The 23,428-nt window shown below is 39.2% G+C and overlaps 1 protein-coding gene across 4 annotated transcripts in view; it reads right to left on the bottom strand.

Annotated features, from left to right (window-relative positions):
- The window catches only part of PARD3B (par-3 family cell polarity regulator beta), a 370,506-nt gene that overhangs the window by 260,642 nt on the left and 86,436 nt on the right, over positions 1–23,428 (bottom strand). For all 4 annotated transcript variants that reach the window (XM_048953007.1, XM_048953006.1, XM_048953009.1 and 1 more), the window contains one exon: positions 7,184–7,355. In XM_048953007.1, the coding sequence (XP_048808964.1) occupies positions 7,184–7,355 (172 nt within the window). The remainder of the gene's footprint in view (positions 1–7,183; positions 7,356–23,428) is intronic.

The raw sequence follows: 23,428 nt of genomic DNA, 5'->3' as shown, positions 1-23,428 counted from the left end.
CCAAAAAGCAGCTTCCCCATAGTATTCATCCTCATCTCAAAGCCAGTGAGGGTACAACATCCTGCTTCACCTAATGCCCACAGTAAAGAGACTTCCATGCAATGAAGTAGTGAGTTGTGACGAATGCAAAACACAAATCTGCAGCCACTGTGTCTATGGGAAAATTGTGTAACATACTGGGAGGAAGTGCAGCTTTTGCCAGCTATGTTCAGGAGAAGTAAATACACAACTCTCCTCTTCAGTTGGCTGGGATTTTATACTTCTGCTTTAAGAAACAATCAGATTCTGAAGCAGCACTTCAAAGTAAGCTGCCAAAAAATTTACTATCAACTGAGGCTCTTAAAAGGGTAAATAAAATACAAAGCAATGACAAAGAACTGCACAGCAATGGGCAAATTAGCTGAATCACTGAACTTTTACTTGTAGTTTTTCTAATGCTGACTTCCATAAGATGTGTTCACCTGTATACTGAAACATGCATACGTGGAAATAAACAGCAAACAAAACCATTAGTGAATGAACATCGCAAAACTGTGTAAAAATGTATAAACATGGTTTCTTAAATGAAAAAGGGTGACTGTCTACTTCAAGACGTTTACACTGAATAATATCCAACTATCAATCAGCCAAGGTTAGTAGGTTCATTTTCGACCTGAAATACAGATTTTACTGTCTTGCCTCAGAGGCAATGCAGAACGTAGTGCTGCAGTGATTTATAAGCACGCATATACACCTTCACATTTTTTATACTACCTAGCACTATTTTACTGCCTGAGACTGCACTACAGCCATTCAGTACAATGTTACAGTATATCCTTCCCAATCCTCTAGTTGCAAATATTTAGCTTACAGAAGTGGGCTGGTCTGATTTTAAAGCAATATTACCCTCAAAACTAGCTGCGCATCACAATCATACATGAAGAATCTCAAAAATAGCAACATCACAAGATCAGCAATATAAAAAAAATAATAATAATTAAAAAGCTAACATTGAGTAAGCAGCATCAAAAATAGAGTTTTGTAATAGAATTTATTCCATCATTCTGAGCCCCACTCATTCAACACCATCCCCCAAAACCATCCCTGAGGCAATAAAAGGCTGGAAATGAACATTCCTGCTGGAGAGCTCCTTCAAGCAAGCATGCAACTTGTGACAGAAAGTATTTTTCTCCTTACTTATCATATTTTCAGGGAATAGCTCCTTACCCCAAAGTAACATATATTAGACAAAGGGCAAAGGGAGTAGAGACAGTGGGAATAACAGATGAGAACCAATAATCACTGGGGAAAGCAGAGGGGTTATCAGAAATAAGGAGGGACTCAGTTAACATGCCACACACAAATTTATTACCACTACTGCTAAATTCTTAATAATGAAGAAAGAAAAGAAGGGATGGCTTGTTTTCTAAACAGACAACATACAGAAAGACATGGGATGTATTATTTTTTCTGCTGCCAGGTGGGCCTGAAGGCGACTGGCACACAACTGTTTATTTTTACACAACAAAAGGAAGGGATTCCACCCAAAGGGATTTGGACAGGCATGAAAAGTAGGCCCTGAAGACCTAATTGCAGCCTTTCTCTACTTAAAGGAAACTTAACAGGGGGGAGATTGACTTCACACATCAGCAACAGTTTTAAATTAAGAGATTTAGGTTAGGTATAGAAGGAAATTCTTTATGGTGGTGAGGCCCTGGCACAGCTGCCCAGAGAAGATGCAGATCCTTGGAGGCACTCAAGGCCAGGTTGGATGGGACCCTGGGGCTGATGGGGGGCAGCCAGCTCATGGCAGAGAACTGGCACAAAGAGGGACTTTAAGGTCCCTTTAACTCAAGACATTCTGTGATTCTATATATGGATACAGATATATATCCTTTTATAAAAGCACTGCTATATTGGTTTTGCTGCAACACAAAAGAAATCTGTTTTGCTAGTGCAAAACTCATTTCTATGAACCAAGGATAGCTAAGTAATATCCAGCTTAAGTCACGAGGTCAAAACACACAATGCCTGCACTCTGACTGAAATGAAAAGTTATCTTCAAACCTTTAGCTTGCCTGGGAACAGAAACCATTTGTTTTAAGAACTCAACTAGACTTTAATTGATCATCACAATTCTTTAAAACCAGATTAAGCCAAATGCCACAGAGGAGAAAAATCCATCAAGTACCGAGCCATCCTCACATACACCTGTGACAAACTGCACCGAACAGCGCTTCATTTCACTGCTGCAAGAGCAGCTCTTGGGCACAGAAAAAAGAATAAAGTCCTATCTGCTTAATGAAATAAACAGTATTGCTTCAAACAACAGAAGCTTTTGCAATGCATTTTTCATATAAACTTACCAATTTCAAGATGTTAATTTCCCCTGAATCATACAGCAGAGAATTACTCAATGTACTGACAAACATCGGTATGCTCTGCCAATAAACTGACATTGCAAGATTAAGATGAACAAGCTTTTACATTAAAAAACCTTTCCAATTTGAAACAGCACGTATGCTGTATACAAGCAATAGCAACATTTTGTCAAATGAATAGTTTCAGTTCATACCTGTTTTCATAACATTTAAAAAAGCATAATCATGCTTTTTTCTCTGTATTTAAAAGTGCACTGTCCACATATCCATTGTATAGCATCACAAAGTCCACTTCAGAGGGGACGAACCGAATACATGCCTTTTACAATGCCCTCAAGCCTACTTCAATACATCCACTTCAAACCAGGCAAGAGAGAGGAGGATCTCTTCCTAAGTTCCAAGTTTGCCCATGAAGGGCAGGCACCCCATGCCACAGAGAACCACTGGGCTCTATCAGACATCTCAGGGGAGAGCACCCAGAAGAAACCTCACTTTCCATCTCTTGTATTTCTAAGCTCAGACACTACCAGGGAAAGCATCTGTTTGTGTCTGCTGCTACAAATGCAACTGAGAAACAGCTTTGACTGACTTAGCAAACCAAACGGGAAGGATCATACATGCTTAATGCCAAGGACCCACAGAAAAGCAGCAAGTTTCTGTGCACTCAACCATCATCTATTGAATAAAGCAACTGCTCTGCACCAGTCACAAAGGCATTTCCAACTCAAACTGACATGGCCATAAAATAGATCTTCCATAAATAAGTTACTGTCTCCTTTTCTCTTCAGTCCCCATAGGCAGAAAAAAACCAAACTGACATCAAAAAAAGAAAAGAAAAAAAGTCTTTCCTAATCCAGTACCTACCACATAGAGAAAAATCACTGTAAAATAACATGGATCTGTTAGGTGTAAAAGGACCAGCAGCTTGCTTGCAGGCGCACAGTGAATTTTAAGATGGCTGATAAGGGCCAACAGAACTACAAGCGCTTCAACTTCAGACTGTTCTGCTGATTCTGCTGTGCTTCTGTGTGATTTAACCCAAAAGCCTTACTATAAGGTGAAAATTCTGCTACTGAAACCAATTCATGTATACTTGCATGTCACATGCTAGAAGAGTTACTGTGACAAAGCAGTGCTTTTAAAGGAAACAGAACATTCTGAAGCAACACAATCTCATGATCTAGGGGAAGCTGGCAGATCAGGCCAGTGCACAAAGCACTGCCTATGAACCAAAGGTCTGTGAAAAGGGATGATGTCACTGGACAATCACTTAGTGATAGCCTGCGGGCAGCTGCTGCAAAGGGCATGGATGCATGTTTCATGAGCAGGTAACTGGTGGTAACCATTCACTTGGAAAAGACATGAAAAGAACAAGAAAACGTTTCTGCTCTGAAATTGGCAAATGTCTAGAATAAAAGATTTGAAAATACTCTGGGGAGATTGTATTACTTCACACTTGACACATTAGTTGCTACCAGGAAGTTGTGTTTTACCACTCTACATTGCTACCTCATTTTTTGTGATTCTAACATGCACAACTATTATCTTAAGGATGCCAGACAGAACCATTTGCACATATAGCCAGTATCTCTAATATATGTAAACCCCAGACATCTTGGGATCTCTAAAGATCTTATGTTTCTAGTCCCTGCTTGCAAAGTCTTTCCAACATCATTTCTGGTCAATAGGTTGTGACAGAATCCAAAAACACAGTGCCAACAGAAAATAATGCTAGTTGTTACTCTATCACCTACATACAAGGCTCTCTGAAAGCTTCATCATTCTAAATATTTGTTAGTAGATTTGTTATTGCATCAAAGGATGCATTCACAATTCACCAGAAATCCAAGATAATACATTTTGCTACTATGAAGAGAAACAATCAACAGCAATGATGTAGAAGACATTCAACTAAAAGGAATTTGACTGGAACAGCAAAACCTACCATCTGAGCACCATACAGGAAATTTCTTAATTGTCTCTTCAATGACTTCAATATGCTATCTTCAATAAGTATTATGGTATCACAATTTACCCAACTCAAAACAGTTTTGCCTCATTACATTTGTTCAGTCAGAACAAAGGAGGTACAGGAACAACACAGACCAAATACGAAGCATCGCTAGGGATGACATCTAATCCCAGAGAAAACGAAGTCTTGTGGTAGCACTAGGGAAAGGACTAGTTGGCAGGCATGGTCTGGATTCAAACTGCTTAAGTCTAGTCTTCAGGGCATGCAGACGTTCAGAAGCAACCTTTGGGAGTCTTCATGCTAGGCTAGAAGGGCTTAGGTTCAGCTAGCCAAATAACCATTTCTAGCAAAACTTTAATCAGTTCTTTCCCTGGAGCGTAGATTGCCCCAGACTTCAGTACGTTCACCATGGAGTAAAGTTATGTGGCTCTAGTGTATTCAGTGTACTAAGAAACAACAGTTAAAAACTGCAGTAAATTTAAGACAGTGCTTGGGTTTACAGATGTTTATGGTTAACTCGCAAATGTTTGCACCTTACCATGTAATGGACACAAGTGTTTTTATTAATAGCATTGCAGTGCTTCTACATTTTTCTTAACCACCAAAACCCAGAATTTCACCTGTTCCAAAAAGACAGATGTGGCTATTTTAGAAGCCATCAAAGAGTCAAGTAAGTTCCTGAACTATTTTAAGGATGCACGTGCCAAGTATTAGGTCAATTTGCTAACAAGTAAGAAACTGTTTTGCCCTACCATTTTAACTTACGTGGAAACAACATAAGATAAGGCATCTTTAGTTTTCAAGTCAAATATAGGATTACCTTCATTTTTGCTTATTTTCAAAGTTCTAAGCAAGACAAGAAAAAGGTACTTAACTACATACTGGAAAAACTATGATTTCACTGTCAGAATGATCACTGCAAGAAATATCAACTACAAAAAAATTCTACAAGTATCCTATAATAACAAAATATATTTTCTCCTTTATGACAATTTCTATCTAGTTGGTAAAGGCTTCAGGACTAGATATAGCACGTAGTTAACTGTATCAAACATACAATTCAATTTTAACAAGTTTCAAGGCAGTATCTTAAGCGCCTCTAAGATCTGTGCTGATTTTTATTTATATATATATATATATATTTATTTATTTATTTATTTTTGAGAGCAGCAGCTTTTGGTTTCACATCATTATTAGGCATTGGTTCTACATGAAACCAGGACCTGGTTTCATAGCATACTAAACATCAGGAGAAAAAAAAAAACCCACAAAAACAAAGTTGTTCCACAATCTGTCAATTGATTTAACAACAAATTCCCTACATTTCATCCCTAAAGACCATTTGCAAAAACACGCACTGAAAGGCCAAGCACAAGACAGTTCTTCAAACAGCTCCACTACAGAAAGCAACGACATTTGCTCACGATGCGTACATTTAATCACATTCTTGTTCTAGAAGAAAAGCTTTTTAAAATTATTAGTATTTATTTCTGTTAGCAAGGGTGAGTCAATTCAATAACTCGGCAACCAGACTACTGTGGTTCATGCATCAGTGAGATTGATGTGACCAAATCCTCCTCGTATTTCTTCATATATTTCTCAATTTGCCTCCAATGAATACAGGAGCATAATCTAAGGTCCAGGAAGTTACACAGGAAAGATAAAGACAAAAATTAAGTGCAAAGAACTGATAGCGATGGAAAGTCTGGAAGAGAAAACAGTTTCAGGCTCCAGACCATCTTTACAAGACTGACAGGTAGAAAATCCATTTTACCTTACAAGTTAAATGAAAATCTGGAAGAGAACCACTGAGACAAAAATCAAGCACCATTCTGATTTCAAATATAAGTTAGCATAGCACTGAAAAATAAAGTCAAAACCTAATTGGCTCTGCTTATCGCATGCGGTATTTCATCTCCTCTAAACTCCATAGCAAGGATTCCATAAATGCTATGAGAACTGAACAATCTGGTAAGTTTAACAGCGATCTCAAGAGCACTACCTGTTCCACATAAAATTGCATGAGGCTGAAGTACTCCTCTCTCAAACATTCAACTTGTGCTCACTTTCCTACACAATTTTCAATGACTTTATTACAATACAGTTCAGAGGTACATGGAGAATGATATCTACTTTCCAAAACATGCTAAAATGCACTTGTGTTATATTAAAATATCCAGTAAACATTGTGGCATATCTGAGAAATTCCTGGGTGTCATTTAAGAGATTTTTCAAAATTCATTAGGGTACAGAAAGAACCAGATTGACCAGTTAAAAATTTGAATCTAAACAGTTTCATGCAGTTTGGATTTCAATACTTCTACAACAGGCATAAAATGAGCACAGACTTCCGTCATAAGTTATACAGAGCAGCCTCATCCAATGAAGTTTATTGGAATGTTTTACCATAACTCTTTCTATCAGCCTTTTTCTTTAAGGCAGTATTACAATAAAGAGACAGCTGATTACTCAACTTCTGGAGTCAAAAACAACTCCTCTACAAGAATAACAGAATTAGAGGTACTATTTCCAACTCATGCCATCCACTGCAGTCCAATCTTCTACTTCACATCTCTACAAAACTGCCAACAGTACTTAAGAATACAGCATGAACTGCACATTGAACTCTACTGAAATGCAGAGACTGCCCAACTTCTCGTTACAGTTATCTTCACTAAATCACAAGGCAAACAACACGTTCATCCCAATCCCTCCTCCCAAAAAAAAAAAAAAAAAAAAAAAAAAGTACGTACATGAAATCAAACCACAGAAGAAATAAATACTATATGTTGGTTAAAAAAAAAAAGTGAAAATAAAAAAATTGAAAAATAACCTCACAAAATACACATACCAAGTTTCAGGGCAGAAGGAGTCACTTCAATCTCGCCTCCAACTGGTTGAAAGGCATCCAGCTGAGCTGCTACCTCTGTCTCAAACAGGTCTGGGCTATTTCTGTCTGTCACATTCCCATTGGTGCCATCAGACTTACGGTGAGGTTCTTGCTCATCATAAACAGCAATCAGCTATGAAAACAAAAGATAAAAAACCATTTGCATATTTTAAAGTGTGCCCAAACTCACTTTTTTTTAAAATAAGAAGTGATCAGTTACAAGAGTAGAAAACAATCTTTCTTGAGAAGGCTAGTAATAATAAACATTCAGTACAGCACATAAGTTTGTGCTTAAGCACATTCACTTCAATGTGACTTAAGTACATGCTTCCGCATTCCTTGGTGATGGCCTGCAGTTCTCAGAGCTAGCATGCTATGAATAGGGAACGTCTTCTGTTGTTCCAAAATATTTACAGTTGAAAATGCTTAAACACACAAACCAGCATTTAAATGTTGTGGGTAGGAGGGTGCTGTATTTCTTTAAATGTTTAGCGCTACTGACTGACATGCTGGGGTGATGCGACACAGCCATGGAAGTTGCATGAAGCAAGCAGGTAAAGCTTTAGTTTATGAACACATAATAATTTTATTAAAAGGACAAGTTGTAGACACCACAGTGACAGAGTAGAATTCCCTTAATCCCTGAACCTGTGCCTCTGTAAGAGCATAACGTAGAGACACATACACATGTATGCACTCACAGATCTATCTTCAACAATTTCTCCCTATTCTCTCCCACAAGTTTGTCCCACCTACTTTGTTTCCCTTAGTTACTGGTTATCCACAACTTCAGGCCCACAGGAAAGCATGGATAGGCTGCAAACTCTGCTATCCAAACTCACATTAAAGTTGGTACGGAAACAACAAAGACCATGAAAATAATTTGTGCATCAGCTAGCCTGGCCTACAAGGAACTTCCTCTTGGTCCCTACTACATACATCAGATACAGCTTCATCAACAAATGGCTTGCGTGTGATACAGTTCCAGAAGCCGGATAAAAAGAAAGAATAAATTCTTAATTAATCTAAAGAAACCAGACAACTGTCTGCTCCCAGCCAATGAGATACTCAGCACCGCAGAGCCCTCTCCACGAGGGAAGATGGCTGCAGCAGTTCAGCCCAAGAACTTGTCCTGCCTGCTGCCTTATATTCTCCTCCCACTCCCATGATAAACACTGCCTAAAAACACTAAATTAGCTTCATCTTTAGACACCCATCTCTTTCTTTTTTTTTTTTTTTTTTTCCTGAACTCCTTAAGATTAACAAAGTTCTATTTAAGTTCTATTTAGCAAGTTCTGGCTAAGACCACATCACACAAACCCAATTAGGCAATGTCATGGCATCTGAAGGAACAATTTAAAGAGCAGATTTACTACACTACCTCAGCCCTTTGTGTTATTTTTACGCAGATACGCTCTCTCCATAAAGATGTTAGTAGATCAAATCTCCTCTGACACTTCCAAGACATGTGTCAAAAATTATATCCTGTGATAAGCAGTATATTGAAACAAAGAGACAAATATTTAAAGGACCTCATTTGCCTAAGGGAACAAATGAATGTATGAGAGGGAAAAGAAAGGAAAAATAAAAGGAAAACTCCTGAAGTGCTTCTAAGGAAGAAACTGACATTTTCAGGTCCTTCTCTCATTTATAATTTCGTTGCTAGAAGTGTGTCAACTTGTATTTACCACTAGCACTTCAGAAGTGCAAAAACCCCTTAAATAATCAGGTAGAAAACTAGTTGGTTTTTTTCTTTCTAATATGGAGTCTTTCTTTTCCACAACCACACAAATGGCTTTTAGATCACATACTTTGTTTTTTATTAATCCAAAACTTATGGGAAACATTCATCTCAATACCAAAACCTACACACTCCAGACTTTATTACTGCACTTTAAAGAAACTACTGAGACATATGCATTGCATTTACCACCAGACATCACTACTCCTTGCAACTACACACAGCGAAAAAGGCCATTTTGAAGCCAGACACCAAGAGACCATGATAACTGCTCCAGCTGAGTTCCAACAGCAAAAATGCTGTTCTTTCCAGTTTGTTTTTAACATGACTTCCCATACTGTTGTTGTTTGAAAGTCCATTGTGATTCAAGAACTTTCACGACATTTGCCCATATTTAAGAGGGTTTTCCTTCTTACTCACTTTTGCCAGGCAAACCTCTCAAGGAAGTGACTATCACATGAGGAAATTTGAAGGCTGTGTGGGTTCATTGCAATGAATGGACCGAAGACAGTAGGATACAAGATCTACTTGAGCATTTGCAACCTAGCTTACGGAGCTCAGATGGGAATGAAGTGCATTCCTCCATCGGATGAACCTGAGCCTCCCCATGGTTACACTGCCCAGTATACTAAATGCTGTATCACTGTGGCACACTACACTCATTAGCCAAGGATGTTAAAGGCCAAAAGCAGGGACTGGATCAAAACACTTTGACAAACTGAAGGGAAAAATCAGCAAGAACCATTAAACGGAAATGTGCAAGCACTATCTCAAACTTAAAAGACCCTGAAACACACAGTGGTGAGAAGAGATCCACAAAGTTAAGCCAGGAACACTGGCGTCAGTTAGAGACGTTTTAATTACAGAGCATGGAAAGGAGATACTGTAAGTAAAACATGAACTAGCAATAAGGATTCAATGTCTTTCCTTACCAAGGAAATAAGTAACCATTTTAGGAAACAAATGGTGCTTTAAGAGAGAACTACACAAAGACTGCAGCTTCAAGAGAGCCTTAGCAGTAGCAGTCCCAACAGAGTAAATACACTATTGATAAAAATACTACAAATATCAGCCTGAGCCTGTCACAGGGAATGAAAACTATTGAAGCTACACATATCAGCTATTCAAAAATAATTGCAGTAATTGATATGTTTCCAGTATAGAAAATCCATTAATAGAAACAGACTGCAAACGCTTCCTGATGAAAAGAACTTCAGGACACATTAACAAATTCACCCCAATCCTATCACAGCAACAACACTGCTGCAGCAGTAGTTTGGTCTTTACCAGTTCAAAGACCATCTCAAGACTTGAGTTCCATAGGGCGGCTGATTTTTTTTGTTTGTCTTGTTTTTAAACAGATTAAGATATAACTCCAAACATTTGTGAACTGCAGAAGTTTCACAAGCACTCCTTTGAGGTTTGGTGTGCTTACTGTACTCAAGTGTCTCAACTTTTCAAAGTTTATTTAAGGAACATATGAATATTTGCCGCCAAAGTTACCTATATGTTTCTGTATCATGGAACAACAGGATACCCTACACTGGAAGGACCTTTAAGGATCACAGAATGAATCACAGGATGAATCTGGTTGGAAGGGATATTAAAAATTATCTAGTTCCAACTCCCCTGCAGGGAAAGAACTGTCAATTCCAACCCCTGGCTTTATGCAGCACCACCCAAAACCAAGCCCTGTACTTGAGAGCATTGTCCAAATACTTCTTGAACTCTGGCAGCATAGAGCCACGTCAAATGCCCTGGGGAGGCTGTGCCATTTGCCAGACCACCCTCTGGTGCAGAACCTTCTCCTAATCCCCAACCTGACCTCCTGTAACACAGCTCCTTCCTTCCTACTTACAGTGACATAGCCACACCATAAGACAGCAGTAACAAACAGTGCTATTTTAACACCATTTTTATTCATAGTAAATATGGCAAACTTATCACAAGGCAGTTTACCAAGGTCAAATGCTAATTTTGAATAGTGTCCTGTGGCATAGGTATTTCAATATTTTATTGACAATCCAATTAGGAAACTTGCAGAAAAATAGAAGAAAATTGAGTAGAAATCAAGTGGCTCTATTCCCAAACACAGACCAACACACACGTGTTCAATGAAGTATAACAGAGCTGTACAAAAAGGTGAGTTAACAGCCAAGAGGAAGACGACCTTACTGACTAATGGGTCTGAAGGCAAAGTAGCAGCTTCTTTAATGCCAAAGAATCACTGCCCACTGAGCAACAGAAGGCTCCCCACGAAACCCCCCCAAGACAAGAGGCACTCCCAGCCCACTGTCCTGCTGCACCCTGCTCAGCACCACTGTGCTGCGAGACATCACACACAGCAGCAAGCATGGGAAGCACCTCCCAAGACACAGCTGCACAATCTGTGTTTCAGCGCTCACAATTTAAGCTTCATTAAAGATAAATTGTGGAGTTCCAGAATTTCAAAGAAAACCACCACCACCTCTGAGCAAGTAGCACAACTTCACAGATCTTGCCTTATGGCATTCGGCTGTTAAACCATTAACAACTGGCTTTCCCTTGCCCTGGACACCATTCTAAATACAAGGCTTTGTAATTATTCCTCTTTTTGCGTGATGCTTTTTGACAATTAGATTACTGTTACACACTTTTTAGCTTTATTATTTTACAGCTTTTCTGTGCTGAATTAGAAAAACAGATATAACTGTTTCCTTTTTGTACCAAAACACCATGCATGTACACAGCACTCCAAGAAGGAATAAAATAAAAGTTTGCTTGCAATTAAGTTAATCAGCTTTCATTCACAGTTAAGATAAAATCCCTAAGAGAAGTTCCCAAGCACAGACTAGCATCAGCACATCACTGATACAATTTTCAGCAGCTGGAACGATGCACTCAAAAGCACCGGGAAGAGTTAATGCTCAGCTTGTACAGAATGTTTCATTTCAGTTGGATGGAAGGCTTTCCTCTTCCTTTTCCCCATATCCAGAACATCTACTTTCTTTATGTTCTGCTCCCTCTATGGAGAATGAAAGCTTGTAAAATTCTGTTTGTTCGTGGTGTCCGTTTCCCTGATGCTTCATTACTTCAATTCTCACGTAAGAGGAAAGCCCGTCTATGTGTGTTGGTGTATACATCTATACACACATCTACACGCATACTTTTTCCAACTATCTATATTTCTGACAGCCAGTACTCCTGTGGGAGCGATTACCAGGTACCTTTAAAAACAATTTCAGAAAATTCGTTTTCTTCCCCTTTTTTTCCCCTTCCAATTAAAGACTTTCCACACAAAGCACTCACATCTTCACAAGAGCTGTTTTGGAAGGGTGGGTTAACAGCTCAGCGACTGTTCCACTGAGCTTCATGACATATGGAGAAAAGATGGCTGAAGCTACAGCAAAAACCAAGTTTTCCACAGCATCACATTACCTTGCTCTTTGACCCTTCAACGTGGGCTCCCTAAGATTTAAGCTTTTATTTACCCCCGCAAATACACAACGGAGGAAGAAAGACACGGGGTGTTTCTGCACCTAACATCTTGATGACAGAATACAGCAAAGTTCAAAATAAGACTAGAAAAGATCAGAGGAGTTTGCACCTGCAAACAACCAGCCACACAGACAGATGGAGACAGACTGCAGCTGACAGCAGCTGAAAACAGCCTCCATATGGCCCACGCAGACAAGAAGGGATCTCCTTCCTCTTCTTCCCCTCCTCCGCCTCCTTTCTGCCTTCCTTTCAGGAAGGTTACGTGTTTGGCCATGCTGGATCCCAGACAGCACCCTGCTGAGCTACCGACAGCAGCTTAACAACCACGGGGGCCGCGGGGAGCACCGGTGCTTTCTGCTTACATATAGCACAGGCTCAGTGCAACAGCAGGTCCAACAGGGGTGCTGCAGAACTTTCTCTATGGGTTATGCTTTACCCTCAACTCTGCAAGGGGACAAAACCACTTTCGATCGAGACAATAAAATACATTAAAGAGTGAATTATAAGCAAAAAAACTTCAGAAAGGTGCTGTGGAAACTTCCTCAGAGCTCCACAAACTCATTAATGTAAAATCAGATTTTATATATCACTTATGAAAAACTTCAGTTCAAATGGTTAAAAGATGAAAGTCCAGTAATAGTATGACATAGATAGAACTAAGGTAATTAAGGTACCTCAAAAATGGATGAAAGAGTTATTTAATTTTTCAATTTAAAACTTACCTGGAGCTCTACTGCCTTCCTTCAATGCTCTTTCAAGGTATTCTTCTGGCACGTACTGATAAGTATATGAAATGGCTTTCCTGTAAAATAGCTTGCCTTGGAATTACTCTAACTTAAAGGCTGTCAAAGAAAAATACCCATGTACACACCATATGGCAGCCTTCCTTCACACCTACATATGAAAACAAATTAAAGATACATCACATGAAAGCTATGGTGATTAGCCCATCTTGTTTACCTACATGCCAAAACTATATACACCAAAGTGTCTTCCCAAAGACCAGCCAACACTTCTCCTACTCTTACTGTTCAGATATCCTTCAGTACCAAAGCTTCTAGTCTGATTTGTTAATAGAAACTATGTCGAACTCTCATCTTGCTACTGAATTTGGGTTGCTGCCCAAGTTTAATGATCCCAAGTTTCCAGGTTTCTAACAGCTTCTTAACACCCTGTTGTAATTTCTCATTTACTTTTATTACTATTTATTGTTATTTTGGGAAGGTCCTAAACTATTCTGCAAAGGTTAAAAAGCCTCTTAAGATACCATGCTTGAGAAAACCCTTTTGTCCATGCTTCTCAAAGTCTAGCTGTTGCGGTTTTTTGTGTGATATTCTCACCTTCTGTTATTTCTCTGCAGCTGATTTCGTGTTTGGATTTTTTCTTTTTTTTTTTTTCTTTTCTTTTTTTTTTTTTGTTAAAGGTCACAGCAAAAATCTACCTCGTTGATGAGACCCTACCCACTTTCTCCTTCCTGTCCAACCTGCTCCTTTGCAGCCCCACGTGATGGTACTTCAAACAATGCAGCTGATTGGGTACTTAACATTGATATTTGTGGCAAAGTTTGATGAGCCCTTCAGGCATGACCGAGATGTAATTTTTTAAACCACTTAGTAGCTACTTGAGAGCTGTTACGGAGATCCATAGTAACAATACAGACATTCCTTGAGGGCTGACTCTGGGTAGCTTCCCTGGCAGATATAAATGCTAGTGCTAAAATGTCAAGGATTTATAATTATGATGGCGGATGCATAAAACACATAAAACAAGCCTTATTAGAGTTGATTGAAGTAAATATACCAAAGGACACTTCTCCTTTCTTCTGTAAAAGATTCATGTTTGGTGCTATTTGTAGCTTGTCATAGTCATTATGTTTTCATGTGAAATAGCTTCTTAGTTTTTCTAGATAACAAATGCCCTTTGTTTTCAGTCCTATATCAAAGGAAGAAACAAATGGAAGGAGGAGGGCAAAGAACAGGATTGATTAGGTCCTTCCTGGTTACACTGAAGCTGACTACTTTCACCTACGCTGACTTTGCAGAGGACAAACTAATTTTTGAGATTCCACTTAAAACAGAGCTGGTAGAAGATATCAGTGTAGTAACTAATATCAAAAAAATTTACTCACTAGAAACATGTACATACAATGCACTAATGGCAACCCGCCTTTGAAAAGCTGGAACAGTGCCCTGACACCAGAAGCAAGACAATCTTGTTTGTAACAAAGGGAAATAACAGTTACTATATTATGGCTACATGTTGATAAACGTTCACTTTTGTAACATAGTATCTTTCATAGTACCTTAAAATACCACTTTGACTGGGATGAGCTGAATACCACACGCAAACCTCTTGGGGACCGCACCACAAAAAAAGGCAGTGTTATCACAAATCCAATCCTTGACAGAGCAAGCACAGAAAACCCAAAGTAGTGACTACTATTTGGAATCACGAGTGGACAAGTAAGGCCGCAGCGTGGAAAGCCAAAGGAAGAGATTTCCTATTGTGGCTCAAGGTGTTCCTAAAGCCTGCTCCTGTCTCAGCAGGCACCTGCTCTGTCAGAAGCATCCAGCAGACTTCTCTAGCCAACACCTCCCTGCCTTACACCCCCTTTTGAATGCATCTGAAGTCCCAGAAAAGCTGCTGGATTGTAAAAATCCAGCCTGGCACACAGGAAAGTGTAGTGCAATGAGCCTTCAACCAAAAGCAGGCACAAGTGAGGGAAGAAACAGCAGCTCTCGGACTTGAACTCTTCTCTGCTACGGCTTTGTAGCAACGTTTCTGACGAACCCAAAGTGGGAGCAAACAAGCCTCAATCCAGCCACGAAGGAACCACATGTATGGTGGTAGCAGACAGTCACACCAGCATCCACTGTACCCGTTCCTCCTAGGAGTTTCATTCCCACTCCACTCACACCCTGCGCACGCTTTTCAGACCATTCACATATAAATCTTCATGGACTGTTAACTCCCAACAAATACCTATCAACTGCCTTCACTCTGAAGCTAACTGTGGTCTCATGGACTGAATAGAGCAGAGGAGCTGCTTCCCTTGACTTGATGGCTACAGCCCTGCCACCAGCCAGAGGCACACTGAGCCCTCCCAGCCACAGCGGCACACTGCTGACTTTTCCACCTGGGCCACGAGTTGCTGGCCCCCTGCAAACTGCAGATACAATCAGTGCCATTCAACACACCCGAGTAAATTCCATAAAACCATTTACATTCAGGGTGTTGAATGAATAAAAGTTAAAAAGTCAGACCAATTTGGAAGTCCCTCTTCCTCCATCTCCCACTGATATGACAGTATGCATCATACGAAAACCAGCTTTTGCTTCAGCCACAATTAGTAAATGACAGCATATGAATTAGCTGACCATTTGTTTTTAAATAGCTTTGATTTTTTTCTGAAGACATTATGGGATGGGAGAATGGAACTTCAGGAGTGGGAAAAAAAAGCACAAAATACTTGAATTGTGAAACCCATCAGAAAGTGCAAAACCATCTGCACAGCACAACACGCAGCAACTTTCATTAGTATAGACAGGCTTGATAAATCTTGGGATGTTGCCACACGTCATACAGTTCTCACACTGTGTTTGTCTGTGCAGAAAAACATTTCAGTATTTACAACTGCCAAGAGTCCTATTCTTACTGATGCCTAGTTTAGTTAGACTGCATTATTTGTCCTGGCTCTGACAGTTTGTGTCTCAGGCTCCAGAAAGGCAGAAGCAAGCTTACAGAACTGGTTGTCACCTCAATGAGAAAAGGTCCGTCTGTAACAATAAACTCATGCTATCAGTCTCTACTAGTTTGTTATTAATTCTGTCAATAAACAGTGTTCCCAGGAGGTTTCTAGCACATTATAGTTAAAACAGAAGAAAAAAAAAAAAAAAAAAAAAAAAAAAAAAAAACAGAAAATAAATACCTACTGCCTTTTGTGCAATGGCCTCATTTTCCCAAGTAACAGCCCTACAAGCCTCAGCAGCAGCCATGTATTGCAACTGATCTTGGCCTAAAGCAACTATATTCATACAATACAGCAAGCTCATAAATGTTATGCCACTTACGTATAACATCTAAGACAGGGGGAAGGGAGGGAAGGTGTGGAATGGAAGGGGAAGAGGACAGTAGTTTGATGGAAACATCATGGACATCCTTGGAATTCCTTTGCAGTTGGCAGGATAACACACTTTGTGATACCATATTTATTAATAAAGCCAATAAAGTCAACCATTATCACTCAGAACTCTGTTTTCTAACATATATTTTAAAAGGCAAACTAGTTGAAGAAGTTTACAGCAACTGAAGAACATCACTACTATGAAGAACATCACTACTATGAAGTGAAGCTCTCTCAGAAGATCAATACACTGTACAGTAGCAAAACATTCAGCAACTTTAAAACAAGTGTGGTGGTTCCAAACACTGCAGTTCCAGAAATACATGTTCTCAAACGAACCATTGGAACAGAAGGACTGGAAAAAAATATTTTGACTTGACATCTTAAAGCACCATTACTGTGAAAACAATGAAACTAAAAGTAAAATTTCTAAAGATAGTCACAGCTCTGGCAACAACAAAAAACCCTTCAGTGACAATTATTCATTTCAGCAATCAGTTCATAACAGACATCCTACTGCTGCTTTCCTCATTATACTCCTTAAAAGAACGATCTACATGTTTTACATTTCCGTTATTTTTTACCCTAGAATTAGCTGCCCACAGCATAATTTCAGAGTTTAGTTTCTTAATTTTTTCGTAAGCAAATTAAATGCTGACATCATGTTCAAGATACACAGCAAAAATTGATGTATTACTCTAAGGTTTTCCAACTGAGAATCCAGCGAACAACTGTCAAGAAAACTCTATTTGCAAATTCAGTACCAGCTGTGTATGTATACCTGTACGTTGTTTATCCCTCCCTCCGACAGAAATGTGCTTGCAAACAATAGCCTCAAAGACAGACCCCTTCTACCATCCACAGGTTGGTACTTGCTATTCGACTAACACATCCTATTTAAATGCAATGCGCAACAAAAGAGAACTGCTATTTAAACATATTACAGCATTAGAAATGCTCTTTTCCTTCCAGAGCAGTACAGGATCTACAATATAAAACTAAAGCATTGTCTCCACAAATGATACTATAATTGCTCATTAGATGGATTTTGACATGTTCTTCATTTCCAGGGCTGAATTCAATGCCTTATGAAATACCTTTGAACATTTACTTGATGAAGAATTTTGTAAGTTTAACTGACTACAAGTCTGACCTCTGAACAATGACTAAGATTATCTTACTATCCTTAAGAAATACTATCTCCTGTCCAAAGCACCTAAAACTCAGCTCTTCTATTGTATTGAACATAGCATACAATATTATGCATGGTTTCTCACCTACATTAATTTAGTAAAGTCTTCATTAGATAATTAAAGAAACACTGAATATACTTAACTAGAAAGTTGAATTCAATCAACAGATTTATATAATACTTTGATTAAATAACCAAACATTGTTCAAATGTCGTCTGAAGCTTTCTGTTTTAACATCTTCATGCTTAGGGCATGGTTGAATATTGATTGCAGCAGTCTGGATACTCTGCAAAACAGTGATATGTCTTGGGAATAAATGACTTCAAACTATTCAGACCATTACTCAGAAATTTCAAATGTGATTTTTGAGAGAGAGGCTTGCTCATTCATTCCCCACTCTTCATTACAAATGATAAAGGAAACTATTCATAAAGCAAAACATTTCTATAACAAAAAATTCAATGATAGATGAAGCTTCACTTTCAAAAATAAGCTGAACTACCCAATAAACAGGACAATGAGAGAGGAGTAAAATGCCTTCAGCTAACAGAATATTCTCAGTTTCAGCCATCAGGAATTTATGAATACCTTGAATATCACAGGAAACGATTAGAACTGAAGCCACAAAACCAGTTCAATATTTCAGCCTTCTCTGAACAAACAAGCCTGTAAAGACCCTGTAAAAGGGAGTTTGTGTTTCCTAGCTTCACTGCTAGCCTGAGTGAACTCACAGCAAAATCATATTTGCCTATCTCACTACCACATTGCCTGCTTACCTGATGTTATTTTAATGGTCTGAAAAACAAACACTGAGGTTGGTAGAAAATGCTAATGGAATTGACCACTCCACTCACTGTTTAATTTTATGGAAGAATTTTGAACACCATTTCTCCCCCTCCAGAAAAAAACAAAAGCAGAGATGAACATTTAAATTAAATTTAACACTTAAATTAAATTAAAATGAAGAGAGGAACATCCCCGTTCCTCTACAGCAGTCCCTCCAGGGGTAGCTGGGCTCCCACACTCTGCAGCAAGCCCTATCTCTGTAATGACACACTGCTCTTCAAGGCTTACTGGGATTTCCAAAACCCACAGCGGGGAAAAAAAAAAAAGTCCTCAAAGAGAAGTTCCAGACAGTATAACACACACATTCATGCTGCCTTGAATCTTTATCCTCCAGTCAAATTATTTTCTTTTCAAGAAACCATGAGTGTTTTTTCCACACTTAACTGCAAGCAAGTCTCATGGGTTCGTACCCAGTGTAAGTTAAATAGATTTCTATTAGTAATTCAACAGGCACACACATTGCAGAACCTAACACTGGAGTTCAGGAAGGTTTCCAGAATAACTTCACTTCTAATTTAAAGGTCTGGATGCCCAAGATACTAGAAAATACACACACACAGAGCAGCGATGAATGGGAGCCGCAGCTGGCAAACCCCAGGGTGTTCACTCTCCATTTTGACACGAATTGAAATGAGAGAGGTTTAAGAGGAAAAATAATGCTCCTCATTCCTTCCTTCCTTCTCTCCCACTATATCTGCGGCCTGAAAGCTAAAGCAGGGTGCCCACGGTGCACACGGCCCCCAGGCTCCAGGGTGCTCAGGAGCTGTGTGCCACAGGGGTTCCCTGCACAGCAATCTGGGCTTTAGAGCAGGGGGACAGAAAATAACAGAAATTTGTCTCTTTAGATACATTGAGAGGCACAGTAGAATCTGTCAAGTGCTTACTATACAAGATACTAAAACAGAAGAAAAACACTATTTTTCCCCACGTTTGCATTTGAACTTAAAATTAACTCTAAGTGTAACAAAAGCCAAACACAAGGATGTTGCAGCATATCATGATGGGCCCCGCAGCCCCAACAGCAATTCTGGCCGATTTTACGGTTAAAATCTATTTTTTGTTGTCTTTTCCTATACATGCTTTACATACCTGGGAAAATTACACAGCTTTTAATCAAAATGAAGAGTGCAGAGCTGTGCTTTGCAGTCCTCAGCCTCTGCACCTTCAAGGCTTTCCCCAACAGGGAAGTGGCAAGGATTCCACAGCCACTTCCTAACCTCCACAAGGCCGCTCAAAGGTTGCACGTTCCTGTGAAAAACCTTAAAGGAAGCCTCAAGCTGTCAAATAGAGGAAAACCTCCAGCAAACCACACGAAGCTAAAACTGCCTGAAGAGAGAATGCTGAGCTGCTGGCAGCCATTGCTGCCGCTCCTGGGCACAGAGCACACTCTAAGTTTATCTAAGCGACTCAATTCAACAGAAAGTTCATTCAAAGTGAAAATCATTTGAGAACTGAAGAGAAGAAAGCTTGCAGCTTTTCTCTTTCAGCCCCCAAAGCACTGGACACAGGGGCTGAGCACCTTGAGCTCTGAGACCGCAGCTGACTCCTCTGGCCTCAGCTACACTATTAACTGCACAGAATATCACACACCACAAATAAACTGCTCTGTCCACACAGCACGTTTACATGATAAACTCTAGATGAAGCTCTTTCCAATACACATCCAGAACATTGCCCATTTTTTTCTTAACTAAAGTTCATTTCACTTCTCTGCAGCTTTAATTGAACTCCAATTTCTAAAACTAGCTTGACAGAAGCCATGAAGAAATTAATATTCTACTAAATAAGAACTGTCACTCAGCATTTCCTAAGCTAAATGTAAAAATTAAGACTCTGAATAAATGTATGCTAAGTATCACTGCATAAATATGCATATAATGCATTTTCCTCCTCATAAAAAATGTTAAATTTAATGTAAAGATATTTAATTGCACATTAATGTTTTAGCTGTGATCAATCACAGAATATCTTTTATTTTTAATCTAGAAATATATTTATTCAAATCCAATCACCTTAAATACGTTTTTGTTTACAATCACTCAGACTTCAGTCGCTTCACTCTGGTTATGAAATGGATCTCAGGAATTAATTGGTGAACCAGATTTCTTATCCAAAGGTGCATCACTGTGGGTCTACCTACACACAATCACTTTGCACAAGTTTTTTTGTTGGTTTTTAAATGCCATTGAAATATTCCAATCCTATTAGAATGCAAATATAAGGGGGGTAGAGAGAGCATGCATAATACCATTAACATTCAGAGATTTCTTGGTCCCCATTATCAGATATTAATTCTCACATTAACTGATGTTTGGGGAAAAATTGAATGAATCCATTAGCAGCCACATTACAAGTGAACAAAAGAGGCAACAACTGCTGATGTGATCAGGTACCCAGTCCCTGCTGACAGCCGTGGCACTCAGGAGCACCGAGCACAGCTTCAGCTTTCACCTGGCACCAGGCAGGTAAGGCCCCTGGTGCTGCAGGATGCCCTGGGCAGGGTCCCCCCCAGTCACAGCATTTTTAGCAAGCTTCCAAAACCAGTCAGTTTCTAGAAGGCTGCCTTCAGCACCTTTTTTAGCCATAATGTGATACTTTTGGGGGAAAAAGAGAGCATTGGTGTGGGTGAGGAGCCAACTGCAGTGCCAGGGACACAAACAGCACTTCTCCATCCCAGCACAGCCCTGACTCCTAGGTGGACAGATGAAGGGTAAGCTATGATAAGCTGACAAATTGTGAAATTTAAAGTGTGTTCTTCTACTTAAAGTATCCTGAAAAGAAATATGAACTAAGCGTGACCAGTTCTGATACTAAGCAAAAATAGAAAGCATTTGATTTTTATTATTTAATAATGCAATAGAATATAGAGTATTTGTCTATGCTATTAGTGGCTGACAAAAAAAAAAATACATGCACTTTATATTTCCACAAAAAAAAAAAAAACACAGAACATCTACGTTGCAACTCCTCATAAGTAAACCCCTCAAACCCTGCAGCTCCAGTGGACAACCTGCTATAAAGAGCAGCAAGAAGTAGTAGCCCATTCTCTTCCAAAGGAGAAGGACCTTCCTAATGCAGCCTGCTTCCTGCACAAGTGAGCACAGTCTACAGGAGTAGCAATTAGATTTCATTCAGGATCTCAGGAGAACCTGCTTTCAAGAACACTGAGCTCTCAAAGAGCACACAGAACTGCACTGCTCTAAAAAGTAACACAAACCCTACCACGTACATGTGAACACTTGCACTTCAGTTATTTGCTGAAATGCTTTATTGGAAGCATATAATTGTGTCTAGAGAGTCCTCTGAGCATCACTGAACAGAAACCTCATGCTCTGCAAAAAACACAACTCCAGCCAGGAGCTCTTTATTCCTTTCCTTGTGAACAGAATTTCCATACCAGGAGATAGAGAATTCACAACTGATGATTCCAGCTGCAGCAGCTCTTGCTCTGACATCCATATACACCCTAAAATAAAGACACTCAGCTGTGAGGCTCATATGTAGAAGGTGGTGTTAGAAAAAAAACATCAATATCTATGTGGCTGACAAGCATAACAGTTGAATTTTTTCATGAAATAAGTTTCTCAAAATTCATCAGTTTTCTGACAGATCAACACTACACCCTCTCCCAAACCTCCCACTTAAATGCACTTTTACAAAGAGGGAATAAACTTCAACAGTCTTTATAAAGCAGTTAGGTCTTTCGCAACCCATCATCACTGTTTCTCTAAAGTAGCAAAAAAGTAGTCACTAGTATTTCAGTAGTCAAAAACATGTAGAAATCAAAAGAAAATGCATAATTCAGTAGGTAAATACTAATAAAAATGCATGATCAAATTCTTTGATATGCGCTACGGGGACTTAAGTTTCATTGGCCTCAAATCCTCTAGAAACATTCACTTCTCTTTATTGTGCAAGAGGGATTTCAAAGCATAAAGAGGGCACTAACAGGTCACTAGGGAAAAAAAGAACATAGCTTCAGTACAGTTTGGGCAAAACTTCTCACCAAACTCAATAGGAGCTAACAGATGAACAAACACCTACAGCGTGCTCCAACAACAGGGAGTGGTGAACTGGCAGAAATGTTCAGGAATCACTGAACAGCTGCTCTGAAAGCTGCACGTGGAGAAAAAAGTTTAACAAATTCAAAAACCAGAATTAACTGAAAAGGACCATCATATGAGAAGCAGGCATATGCAAAATGTGTCCTGCAATTTTAAGGAATACGGGACTTGCATTTAAAAATGAGGGGAAAAAAAACAGAAATACCTTCTTGTATTTCAGTCACAGAAGAATTCAATTATAAATGATACCATACTAATGAACCAGAACCGATTACTATTTTTTTTAATTAAAAGGTATGCAAAACCAACAAATAAAAGGCATCAGAGCTGAGTAAAGATCAGCAGTTCAGCTTCAATGTTATCTACTGCACATCTGCCACACTGCATTATCTTACTGCCCGAGCATCATTTTGCATTTCAATGTAGTAGCTCTATCAGATTAATGCCCAAGACATTTCAGCTGTGTTTCAAGTAAATAAGTGGACATACAGGAATATTATGCACGGCCTGTATCATTGACACTAAGCAAAGAAAATGTGATTAGCACCAAATTGCATCTGACAGAGGAATCAGAAAGCTGTCAAACACAATGACATGGATTCAGTATTTAGAAGGTAAAAGGAGGAATAAAGAAGCTGGCCAGTCTGGCATGGAGACAGCAATAAAACACAACAGCTATGATAAATTAATTCATTTACTTATGAAAAATTAGAGGCTTCCACACACGGCTCTCATTTATAATCTTGTCAATCTGGCAGAGTA

This window comes from Lagopus muta, chromosome 8, assembly GCF_023343835.1.
Source record: "Lagopus muta isolate bLagMut1 chromosome 8, bLagMut1 primary, whole genome shotgun sequence".
NCBI classification, from domain to species: Eukaryota; Metazoa; Chordata; class Aves; order Galliformes; family Phasianidae; genus Lagopus; species Lagopus muta.
Note: the sequence above shows the minus strand (reverse complement) of the source record. Positions and strands in the feature narration are given on the sequence as shown.